At 29.8% G+C, this 13,700-nt stretch overlaps 1 protein-coding gene across 3 annotated transcripts in view; it reads right to left on the minus strand.

The window, feature by feature from the left end:
* Nucleotides 1-233: 233 nt before the first annotated feature.
* LOC124354253 (ankyrin-3-like) overlaps nt 234-13,700 on the minus strand; it is a 28,849-nt gene continuing 15,382 nt past the window's right edge. For 2 of the 3 annotated variants that reach the window (XM_046804571.1, XM_046804572.1), the window contains one exon: nt 234-5,213. In XM_046804571.1, the coding sequence (XP_046660527.1) occupies nt 3,434-4,822 (1,389 nt within the window). In that variant the 5' untranslated portion in view covers nt 4,823-5,213 and the 3' untranslated portion in view covers nt 234-3,433. Of the gene's footprint in view, nt 5,214-6,662; nt 6,789-13,700 lie in introns of those variants that run through there. The other variant, XM_046804573.1, reaches the window with a different exon arrangement.

Here is a 13,700-nt window from a genome sequence, read left to right on the forward strand (position 1 = left end):
TCTTTAGGATTTACATTGAAAGGGCACTTTAAAAAACTTTAAGGCCCAATATCTCAGTTTGAGGATTTTGCAGATACTGCAGTCTTGCTTAGCAGGGCAGTATTGCGTACCTACAGTAAAGATATAGAACACTTAATAGTTTTGAAGCTGATATAAAATGTACTTCACTATTTTTGAGGTTATCTACTTATGAACTGTGACCTATATAGCAAAATTACATACAACAATTGACATTTGTTTTTTTTTTTTTTTAATTTAAAAAACTAAAGTTGCCCCCAATGACTGCATTTGAAAGCTATCCAAATAATTAAACATCGTCCCTCAGAATATTACAGTTTTATTCATTTATAATTATGAATTTAAAAGGTACTGTAATAAACATTTTAAAAATTGTAGATGATAGTACTATTATCGATCAGAAATTTTATTTGATGGACTTATAATGGAACTACTGTGATTTTTCTTAGTTTGAAATAAGATGTATCACAGTTATTTATTTAAATATACAAACATATAAATTGCCCCAAACATAATTATTTGAGATCTGTATACTTTTCTCACGTTGTATAACTATCAAAACACAAGTTCTGCTTTGGCATAAAATCAGTACAAATGAATAAATATAACATTTATAATTATTGTCTTTAATCCTTATCCTTATTCTTGTTAGGAAGGGTTTCATGGCATGTAGTTAAAATAAACTAAGCAGTGGTCTTTAGAATGCAGGAATGTTTTGATAATAAATGGTCCACAAAGTCTCTAAATTAAATTGCTACATTTGAGTTCTCAAAGTTTAACTATTTTTAATGTGTAAAAAATCAATATTTCAATTACTTAATTTACAGATAATCTATCACTTAGTTAAATTAACTATTTGCACAATACATTTTAAAACTAAGTTCATAATTTAAATTAACTGTATTTGTTAAAAAATTTGTACATTTTCTACCTAAATGAATGAATCAATATACTGATATTAACATTTGACAATTTTTTCATTCTAGCAAAAATACATTAATGAATTGCATATTTTAAATATGATACGGTAATTGTATTAAAAAATATCATATATCTGTCACAAACTTATCATATTTCATTGGCAATATTATAAAATATTCCTATCAAGTGTTGTCATTAATTTTTAATAAAACCAAATTAATCCTAGTAGCCCTAAGCCAGACTCAATTTATGCTTTAGAAATAGACCTACTACGCCTCACCAGTTCCATGGTATTTAAACGTACATTGTCTGCACTAACAACCCCTAATGGTATACATGGGAATAATCAGGTTCACTATAACCTTATCTCACCAACTGACTGAAACTTTATTGCAAAATTCAGAAAATCTCATTGTTACTTCCGACACTAAGAATTGTGTAATCTTCAAGTATACATTGGTAGAATGGGTATACATATGCGTGACTGATTTCTTACAAGTATGATATATGTTTCGTAAAATATATACTATTTTATAGAACAGAACACATTACGTTTCGATCTAACGCATTTTGGCATTGGACTTTCAGCTTCCCATTTGGCAGAATATTTGTTAGTGCTTAAGGGTGACGTGCATAAAATAAATTGTTACTAATTTTCATTATTTCACTCCTGTGTTTACTTGTGCTTATTTAAACACTTTTTGTATAACAGCATTAATAAATTTTAATGAATCTTATCTAATTGAATACCACAAACTGTTTGCAAAGAAAACTATTTTTGTAAAGTTATAAAATATAAAATTTGGATTTTCTAATTAACGTCATTATAGATCAACGAAAAGTTCATTATTATAGTTTATTATTCTTTGAATATGCTATTCAGATGAAAAATGTCAAATATTATAAATACTTTGAATGCTTATTATAAAAAAGTAAGAATACAATTAAATGCTCTTGATCCTTGGATTATCTACCATTACAAAAATGAATTCCTGGGTACGACCCTGATTTTGGACAATAAAAGGTTAAAATTTAAACTGCCAATAATTTGCTGTATTCCCAATGCTGCTGCTACAAAGTTGGCACGGTAGGTTGGTTTGTTAGCAAAGCTGGTTTCCTCATGCAATCATCAAGTTCTGAGACAAAGATGATGGGTTTAACAATGCTTTATGACAGTGCAAAAAAGAAGAAAATTTTAAATTTTACTGGTAAGTCAATCAATCAATCATTTATTGTCAGAACACAAAGTGTATAACAATGTCATCAGTTAAAGGATAACAACAATCCATACTAACGTATAATTATTAAACACAAATACATTTTAAAAATGCATCAACCCTTTAAATACATGTTATTATTTACTATATTCAAGAATAAAGTCTTTGGTCAGTTTGTAAGACATTGTCAAAATGGTGAATATTTTGTTTAATAGAACTAGGCCTAATTTAAAATGATCTTGTGTTTTTTGAGATTTTAGATTAAGTTTGTTGGCACTGCACCAATCGAGAATGGTCTCAGAACTGTCTGTTAAAATGGCATTGGTATTATCTACACACTTATCTTGTATACACATCCCCAAGTCATCTGCAAAGGTCGTTGATATACAGGACAAAAAGCATTGGCCCCAAAATGGAACCTTGTGGAACTCCATGGCGTACATACAGAGTGCTATAAAAGTTGCCGTTTAGGAACATGGTTTGACGTCTATTTTCTAAATATGATTTTAACAGGCTTATAACAGAATTACTGAAAAAGTAATAAGGTAACTTATTTACTAAGATGCTGTGGTCCACAGTGTAAAATGTCCTGGACATATCATAGGATCTCAGAACTACACTATTATGGTTCTCAATACCTTCATAGGAGTTGATTATTACTTGTTGAACAGCTCCAACACTGCTCTTCTTAGGTCTAAAGCCAAACTAACTTTTTGACAATAAGTTATTGTTTTCCAAAAAGTGCACAAGCTGACCATGTAAGTCGCTCCAAGACTTTTGACACTGTGGGCACAATAGATATAGGCCTATAATTGCCACATAAATCTTTTGCTCCTCTTTTGTGTATGGGTATATTACCTTAATAACCTTCAATAAGTCAGGAAAAACACCCTGAGTGATACATAAATTGAATAAGTTAGGACTTCACAAATAAAAACAGAAGACATTTTTAGAATGGCAGCATTTGGTAAAATTTAATTTACTAATTTAGTAAAAGATTAATTTAATTAACTTTAGTAGAAATTTCTTAACACTGTCTAGGAGTGTTATGTAATATTTCACAAAGAGTACGAGAAACTTTTCACCAGTTAAGTGGTGTCATTTAATTTAGTTTATATAGGTTACTGAATTCTATTCTGGTATTGTTTTATACTGATATCAATGTTGAAATATTTAAAGCCAATAATACTACAATCGAGTTTGTCAATATTACCCTAATTTATTTATAAACAAAAACATAAAATTCTGCAACCTAACAAAACATTTTTTTAATAATGCTACAATATTAAGCTATCTCTGATGATATTCTCTGAGCATACAATCAAATTTTCTAATTCTGTATCACTAAGACAAATAAGAATTTTTCTTATACAAATTGTGGGAAGAGTAAAATTAAACTTTTTAAATTTACACAGAACAAGAAAAAAATACCGTGCCCTAATCAAATATGAAAATCTTCGTTTGATATTTATCAGTGCGATCTTAAAAAGCAAAGCGAAGTTCGGGAACTTATTTAAAACTTCTACTGAGTTAAACAAGTCACTGAAATGTTTGTAAGGAGGAGAATTGTATGAAACAGCTGGATTATCAAAAAAATCAGAGAGTTCAAAGTTGTTTAAGATGTTTGTTTTCTTAATCATCTGTAATTCTTCTTTACAAGCCTTTCTAAGGTCTTGTTTTAAGTTTTTAAATCGGGATTCAAAATTATTCACCTTTTCAAACTCAAGAGCTGTTTCCATCCTGACCATATGTTCAATGACGATGTTTCTTGTGCTTTTTGTAAATATATCTTCACTCTTATCCACAATAACACTGTCCACATGCACTGTCGCCCCACTGTTAATAAGTTTCTGGACTAAAAAGGTGTGGCCATTTGCCACGGCACAATCAATGGCAGTCATACCTGCATTGTCCTTCACATTTATCATTGCTCCCCTGGCTAGCAACAGATCCACGATCATGGAGTCTGCATTGCGGGTTGCGATGTGCAAAGCAGTGTCCCCCTTTCTGTTCTGAGTGTTGATGAGCACTCTATCGCTTCCATTTAAGAGCAGTTTAAAAAGTCTGCAATTCCATTGTTCTGATGCAAAATGTAGGGCAGTCTGTCCCTCAGAGTTTGGTATGTTGACATTTGCACCTCTTTCCAACAATAGTTCAGTCATGGTTAAATCCAACAGAATTACTGCCATATGAAGTGCAGTGGAACCATTCTTGGTCCGAGCGTTGACAAGGGCTCCTCTATCCAGAAGCATTTCCGCCAATATACAATTGTGGTGGGACGCTGCAATATGAAGCGCCGTTTCTCCTGTATTGGTTCTTAAGTTGATCCTCGGTCCTGCGTCCAACATCAGGTCTAAGATTTGTTTGTATCCCTTTGATACAGCTATATGAAACGGGGAATATCCTTTCTTGTTTTGAATGTCCGTGGATGCACCTCTTTCTAAAAGAATGTTCACTATTTCCGAGTTTGTTCCCATTGCAGCCTTATGCAAGGGTGTTTCTCTGTCAATGTTTACAAAATTGACTGAGGCTCCCAAACCCAACACATTTTTCACTATTATAGTATCACCTATCATCACAGCTAAATGCAACGATGTGTTGAGCTCCTGATCTGTAGAGTCAGGATTTACAACACTTCTCTTCAAAAGTTCCACAACGCTTTTCATGGCTGACTTTCTAATGGTTTCATATAGTGGTATTACATCACTTGCAGATTCATATTACATATCAAATTAATAGTATGTATAAACCATGTCAAGAATTTAACAAACATTTGATATAACTGAAGTGTTACTGATTTCAGTTTTTATTAATTAAACAATAAACAAGTACTTTTGAGTTCCAATTGCAACATCTACTTTTGAAATGTATATAACAACTTATTCATTTATGTAAACTATTAAGGCAAGATACACAATTGATAAGATATGTTTCTTGTGCTATTTTGTGTCCACAGGAAAATTTAGTGCCATTAATCCAAAACAAGGAGAGTCTATCTTGAAAATCCAGTTGAAGTACATCCTTTAAAGATTTCTCTTCCACACCTAACGCACTAATCTGAAACAAATGTGAAATTACTTTTTTATTTACTCAGGAACTCTGTTCAAAAAACCAATTAAATTCTTAGCCAAGCTCTTAATTAATAATTTACACATTTTACTCTTGTATAAGTTATTAATTAAGAGATAATCTTCTATATATATAAAAATGAATGTTTGTATGTTTGTCCTTTATGGAATCGTGAACTATTGGACCGATCATGATGAAAATTTGTACGTATATGTATTTTTCCACGGAGAAGGTTTATAAGCTATGCCCATCCCTTTCCCGATTCAGGATTCCGCCCCACTGGTTACAGAAATACCCATAAGAAATGCATTGCAGCAAACATATGTTAACGTCTTTTCAAATTTTTAATCAGCTGTTCTTTGTAAACATATATTACACTTATAGTTTTAAAGCATAGAGTAAGCTTAAGAGAAACGACAAATTTTGTTTAAACTGTTTTTGCAATCACTGTTAAACATAGACTTTACTATCCAGATAATACAATTCAAATTTGACGTAAAAATTCACCTTTAACTGCAATATTTATTTAATATAAACCATGCTCATGCTTGATCAGAAGAGTAATGCAGATATCATAATTACTATCTTACGTTGGCTACAAATATAAAGAATGTTATAAAATCAACCTTAGTTGTTTTTTTTGACAGAAGTATGGTTCTCAAAACTCCGTGTGTACATATTCTCTCGATCGAGACAACAAAGCAAGCTCAATCGTGGCATCGGAGATATAACTAATTTAATCTAAAATTTATTATAGTAAAAAAAAAAAATTTACTAAGTAATATAAGGACTTCGGTTCTTAAGATTTGCGTGCGAAGCCGTGGGTAACAGCTAGATAGAGGCAGGAATATGGTACATACCTTCATAATACGCCCAAGAGGCTCACGATGGAACGACTATCAATTATCTCAGCAATGTTTAGAATGTGATAGAAAAAGAATAAGTGAATATAGTGTACTGTTTTCAACGGGAAATTGCGTGCGAAGCCGCGGGCAACTTTTGCAAAAAATTATTGAAATGCGCAGCAAAGCGCGCCGGGCTCGCTAGTATTCTTTATAAATATATACATTATTCTGATTACGAAATAAATATTTCAAACATTTTAGTACAAGAAAAATGGGTAACATTTTTTAACATTTCTGTTGAATATAATTATAACGTCTTATTTGACTTTTTATAATGAATTTTGATAAATAAATAATGCTTTTCATTGGTAAAAAGTAGACAGAGGTTAAGTAATAAATTTCAATGGTAATGTAGCAATGACTAAAAAAACAAAATAGATAATTTATTTTTACTACATAAGGAATAACAAAGTTTGTTAGTGTCAAGTATGCAGATGTAGCCTTTACAACAATTATTCGTAATATATTGTTGAAGTTTTTCCAAATTAAAAAAGTAAAATTAATCAGATAAGTGTAATGAAATATGACATACCTTTGAATTTAACTCATGAATTTGAACCAGTTGTGATGATGAGATCAATAAAATTATAATGTAACTTGTAAATTTCTACTTATTACTATTACTTATTGTGTGTTTGTAAAATGAACTTGATTTTTTGTCATACCTTACATATTACAACTGTCACAACAGATGATTTTATTTTTATTACAATTATTCAAAACTGTATCTAAAAATCTTAATCCTAATAAAATTATGTATGCGAAAGTGCCTTTTTTTGTTTATTTTACTTTTACCCATAAACTTATCAACCGATTGCGCTAACCGATAGTCATTGTTAATGTATTATTTAGCTGTACATGTTTATGAAATAATAAGTATTATATCTAAAAGACAATGTTACTTTCTAACAAAGTAAATTAGAATGGCCATAAATATATACTTTTTGGCGCATTTTTTTGATTGTGGCAACAAGACAAACTTAACATTGGAAACACAATTCACTAGAATCAGCAGTGGTCATACACGTGCAATGACTACTAAATTATGCGCAAAGGAATGGGTAACTGCTAGCAATGCGTAGGTGGATACGAGACAATGTAGTCTAACCTTTATTGTCTTTTGACAATAGTAGGGTTCTCAGAGCATTGTATGTACTCGTATATATATATATATATATATATATCGTATATATATATATATATATATCGTATATATATATATATTTTCTTGATCAGAAAAGAGCCAATATCAGCAATGGAACAAAAAATAGTACCATTGAAGTAAATTACAATAACCATAAATATACACTCTTGATCGTGGGAAGAAGGCAAACTCAACATTAGCGTTGAAAATATAATTCACTTGAACCAGAAGTGTTCATACACTAATACAGCACTGCCTTACTCTGCTTTCACTCATTATTCCATTTCCATAACTTTCACACAGTTGGTGATAGATTTCAATTGGTTTATAGTTTTTTGCCAACAAAAACCTTATCACTGAACACACTTCACAAGTGGCAGGATTTTCAATTGCAGTACACATTTTAATTAATCACAGTGAGAAAAGTAAAAGAGATACAGAACTCACACGACTACAGCTCGATGTGTACTGAACACCAGAGCGTTTTGACACCAAGATGGCGGCTGTAGCCCCGCCCACTGCCGCACCATTCAAAAACATCTGTTACTTTCTGAATAGGCCTCGTATTTTACATTATAAACAGAAAATGATTTAATACATTGTTATAAATCTAAAAATAAAACTAAAAATATAGATTCTAAAATTGTTAAAATAAAAAATGGGTTATATAGAATTATGGCAAAATGTTAAAAGTGTAATAATATAAATGTAAATCCTAATGAAAAACCAGTAATTATTAAATAAAAAAATTGATAGTAAAAGAGAAATTGATAATAAAGCTAGAGAAATTCATGCACCCATAAGACATAAATTTATAAAGAGAAAAGTTATAACTCTAAGAACTGATGATCTGTGGGCAGCAGATTTAGTAATAATATCACATTATTCAAATCTAAATGAGGAATTTAAATATTAAATCTTATTGATACTTTCCCAAAATATGTTTGGTTAAGAGCAGTTTAAATAAAACATAAAAAAGACGTTTCTAATGCATTTAAAGATATAATAAAAGATGCAATGAGTCAACTATAAAGTTTCTTTTACATAAAAATAATGGTTTAAAGTTCACTAATTAAGGATTTCAATGAAGTTTTGAAAAAATATAACATTAAGATTTACGTTTAGATCATACTGAAAATAAATTTAATAATATTTATTAACAAGATCACAAAAAACAATGACATTCAGCATCGTTAACTTTCCTTGATAAATAAGACAAACATGTTAACGAACTTCTTGATCGTATCGTTACTGGTGATGAAACATGGGAAAAGCATGTCAATTGTGAAACAAAAATGCAGTCTATGGAATGGGGACACACACATTCTCCAAAAAAACCACAGAAATGTCTCCAAACGTGAGAAAGATTATGGCAACTGTTTTATAGGATGCTAAGGGTGCGATTCTGGTTGATTTCCTTGAACGAGGATCAGTAATCAACACAGAAAGGTACTGTGAAATATTGCAGAAGCTACAGCGAGCGATACAAAACAAGCATAGGGGAAAATTTAGCTAAGAAATTTTGTTTTTCCACACCAATGTACATCCCCATACAGCCAATTGTACACAACAAGTATTCAATGATTTTGATTGGGAAGTGTTTGATTATTCGCCTTTTAACCCAAATCTAGCACCAAGCGACTACCAGATTTTCTACAAAGCTGGAATCGAACTACTTGTTGAAAAATAGCCTAAGAATGTAGCTTTTAAATGTATATAATAAAATGTTCCATATATATTTCAGTTGCTTAGTTTTTTTTATTTCAAAACGTCTGTTATTTTCTGGATAGCCCTCGTATTTAATTATCAAATCTACCAATTATGTTTCTCATTTAAAATTTCAGATTTCACTTCATTTTTTATACCAGGATACCACTGTTTTAACTTTATTATCTAATAAAATTCTTTTATCATCTTTCAATCTCAATACTGATTTGTTAATAGTAACTGTATAAAAACTTGTATTTATAGCTTCTAATACAAGTCATTTCTCTATCTTTGAATCCTTATCTCTTTATCCATATTTATTATTTTGTTCACAAAATTTCTATTCATTCCTTTACATCAGACAGGATTTTTATATTGGTATTTATAAAAATATATTTTTTATCCCAATATGCAAAATCTTAGATTTCACCATTCAATTCATCTTTATATTTACCAATAACTTTCTTGTTTGTACTATTTAAACAGTCATGATTCTAGATAATTACATCTCTAAAAAATATCTCTTTTAAGTCCAACTATATTCTTTATTTGATTGATTATTTTGTTTTAATAATCGTCTTTTCAAACTGACTTGAAATAACAGCATTAATATTAAAAATATAGTCAGATTTAAATTGAAAATACATCTTTGTAGTTTTAGGATCATTATTATTATACTACTTTTCTTTAATATTCACATTCTATTGCTATTTGACATTTAATATTTTTGTTTTCATTCAACACATTTCCAATTATTAAAAAAAATGTTATCTATTAGATATTCTCAATATGGAGAAATAGCAATGATTGTTTCATCCGAATTAGGTTATTATTCTATCTATCCATTATTCTTAAAATATCCTTTGATAGACGATGACATCTGAACATTTATAATATTTGCTTTAGGTTTTGATTAATCTTTTGAAACTTAGTTGAGTTCATCAATCGTGATTTATCAATTTATCCATCCATTTTTTGAAGAGAAGACTTTTTAGCAATGTCTTGTAACTTTCAATAAGTTACTTCTATATCGTTTAAAAGATTAATTTAAGATCTTTCAATTTTCAAGATTAAGCATCTCATAATAATTATACATTTAATTTTTTATTGATATTTTTTATGATTAAATCATAATCTTTTATTTTCTTATTCTCTAAATATTTTTTGACTCATAAAAATATCTTTATCACCGAAAGAACAATGAATTCTGTTGTTATGGTGGTTGTTAAAAATGAAAAATATTAATTTCTTATAGATCAGTGTTTTCAAGAAATTTTATAATCAAGATATATGTTTTTTTAAACTAATCAGCTGTTTTCATATGAGTAAAAACAAAAGAATGTTGTAAAACATGTAGTATAGGTGAAGTCAGATAAAAGTAATATTTCATTGAAGTTCGTCTTTATTTAAACAAGGAGTGAGATTACTAGATAATATAGATGTTCAAATATAATATTTGGTGAAACCCTACGTGGATTTTCAGAACTATATTTATTGATGAGTTAAAAATAGAAGACATCGATAGTTATAAACTAAAACAAAACATTATAGGATAGGTCATGGAAAGACTTGTGATGGAAAGAAGGCCTGTCAGGGTATATTTCACAAGAACATACAATAATTTATTAAAAAAGCTTGAAGGATCTGAAATTGAAGTAGATTCATTACAATTAGATCTTGGAACCTTAAGTAGAGTCAGTGAACAACTTGACAAGTTCGATCAATTAATTATTGAATAGGTATTAGATACAAGAGATGAAGCTAAAGTTGATGAAGAGTATACATCAGCAGATGCTTACAAAGTGCCTTCCTTTGATTGTGCAAAAATCAAAGTAGACAATTTGTTCAGCAAAGTAACAGTTAATACAGATGCTAGTGACCTAAAGAGTAATATTTTAAGATGTAGTTCACCAATTCAAGAAAAATGCTTAGCTACCCAAAATAAAACTAAGAAAATTGTGTCAAGTGTAAGAGACATTCTTTAAAACCCTTACAGACTTCATCACCCACGTTACGTGAAAGTAGGGTCAGAGATGCAAAAGTGTTTGAGGTAGTCGGGATAGATTTGACTGGTCCTTTAATACAAAGAGATAATACAAAGGGTTAGATAGTGGTCTTCACTTCTGCCATTTACACAGCTATATATCTTTAACTTATCACATCGCTTTCAACAAATGGTTTTATGCTAGGATTTAGAAAATTTGCAGCAAGAAGAGGCAGACCAAAGACAGTGTACGGTGACAATTGGAGTAATTTTGTTGGTATGAAAATTCTGTTTAAATCTATCGACTGGAAATGTATAGAAAGAGAATCAATGATATCAAGAATCCAGTGGAGATTCAACCACTGTGTGGTGGGGTGAATGGTGGGAGAGAATGGTACAAATGATTAAGAACTTATTAAAGAGAGTATTGGGCAGAGCTTCACTTAACTATGAAGAGCTTACTAGCATACTATATGACTGTGAAGCTGTTATAAATTCCAGCCCCTTGACTTTGATCCTTGAAGATTTCATCACTTCAATACCCGTAATGTTTTTGCAAGATCTCAGCAAAACAGACATTCCGGACTTAGATATGATTGACGGAAATATGTTATCTAGATTTAACTACCAACAATGTTTAAGAGAGAACTCAGAAGAAGATTCAAAAGTATTTGAGCCAGCTTGTTCTAAAACCAAATAAGAAAACATTTCAAAGTGATCTTGAACAAGGTGATGTTGTCCTCCTTGGAAGTGATGGGAAATAACGGTTTGACTGGCCACTAGGAAGAATAATTAAAATGTACCCTGAGAAAGATGACAAGACGAAAGTTCTTAAATTAAAAACTGCCACAGGAGAATTTACAACATTGATCCAAAACTTATTTTCCTTAGAATAGAATAAAGAGGAGACCGTTCCAGAAGGCAAGAGTGAAAACGTAGAAACAAAAACAAGAAGTGGAAGAAAAAGTGATCTCCCATCAAAATTATTAGACTTTGAAGTTTAAAATAAGTGTGAACTTTTTTTGTATTGTAAATAATTTATAATTAGAATCCCTATTCTAATTAGGTGGAAGTATGTTAAAAATGAACAATACTAATTTCTTATAGTTCAGTATTATGAAAAAAAGTTATAATCAAAATATTTTGTTAAAACTAATCAGCTGTTTTCATATGAGTAAAAAGAAAAGAACGTTGTTTTAAAACATATAGTAGAGATGGAATCAGATAAAACAATAATATAGTAGTACAGTAATTCATTGAAGTTAGTCTTTTATTTAAACATGAAGTGAGACTACTAGAAAATATAGATGTTGAAATATAATAATAGTAATTAATTTAGAATAAACATTTTCTAAATAAAACTTGTATTGAGAATAACTGATTAAGTCCATGTTATTTTCTTGTATAACTTCTAAAATTTCAAAAACGTAGTCTACAGCTATTGAAAAATCTCGATTATAACCATAATAACCGTTGTAGTCATATCACAATATCATGAATAATGGTATAATAAAGTTTAAGTATTTCTATTCATCTCAGCCAATCACTATAAAACCTAAATTCTTCCATTAACCCTTTGAGTGCCACGGGTACTTTCCGAAGGCATATGCATAAAGTGCCACGCTGTTTTTCGTATATTTGTAAGCTTTTGGGAAAAAAGCTGTAGTAAAAAACTACCAAACAGATTTCCATCATTTTGTTGTTGTTTTTTTTCTTATTAAATGCAGAATATGATACATATCGTTACAAATAAAATTTGATTTAAAAAAATTTCAGTATTTATAAAAAAAGTTTTTTTTTACTTTTGTATAAAAAGTTAAGTTTCGACCTGATTTGTGTGTATACGGTATTTTTAAGATTTTTTTTTCTTTATACCATGATAAAGGCCATATGATTATAAATAAAACCCATGTGTAATATCTTATTATAGAATTTTAAAAAACATGGCATTATATGTATTAACAAAATGCTGCCCGGTACCGACATTTTATAAACTGTACTTCATTTGTCAGAGTTTAGAAATTACTTAGTAATGATGTAGTTTTCCCAATAAATCTAATAAAACATTAATACAACACAAATAATTATGATTAGTAAATTTAGAAACTAATACTTGCTAACATATTTACATAAAAGTTTACATTTACTAAATAATAACCCTAATAATATTTACACTGAAAATTCACGTTTTTCGCTTGAACACAATTCAAATCATACATTACTTTTGTAAAGAAATACAGTAAAATACTATATAAGTTACTATTTTATTTTGTATTAACTCAAATGCTTGGTTATCGGCACATAAACAACAAGAAAGGCCGTTACGCAACACGGTACTCGTCCGCTACGTCGCGTGACTGTAAGACAGAATCATCGTACAGGTACTTATCACAGCTCACTATTTTTGGACGAGTTTTCCTTATCAGAGATCAAAATAAACTTCATTATACGTTCCTTCTTCCATAATGAATAGAAAAATACTTTATGAGTCATACTTCTTATCTCCAAATCGTCTCCAAATAGACACACGAATGACCTGACATTTCCGAATAATGAAACGTTGTTCTTATAGTTTTTGATTTAATTGATTGTCGTAATAACTTGTACATTCCAAAATAGGTTAAATAAAGTCAGTTGTTTTTAACAATGTAATTTATTTTGTCCCCGATAAGGAAAACTCGTCCAAAAATAGTGGCTTCTTGATAAGTACCCAAACAAACATAAGTTTCACAGAT

The sequence above is a fragment of the Homalodisca vitripennis genome, chromosome 2 (assembly GCF_021130785.1).
Source record: "Homalodisca vitripennis isolate AUS2020 chromosome 2, UT_GWSS_2.1, whole genome shotgun sequence".
NCBI lineage: Eukaryota > Metazoa > Arthropoda > Insecta > Hemiptera > Cicadellidae > Homalodisca > Homalodisca vitripennis.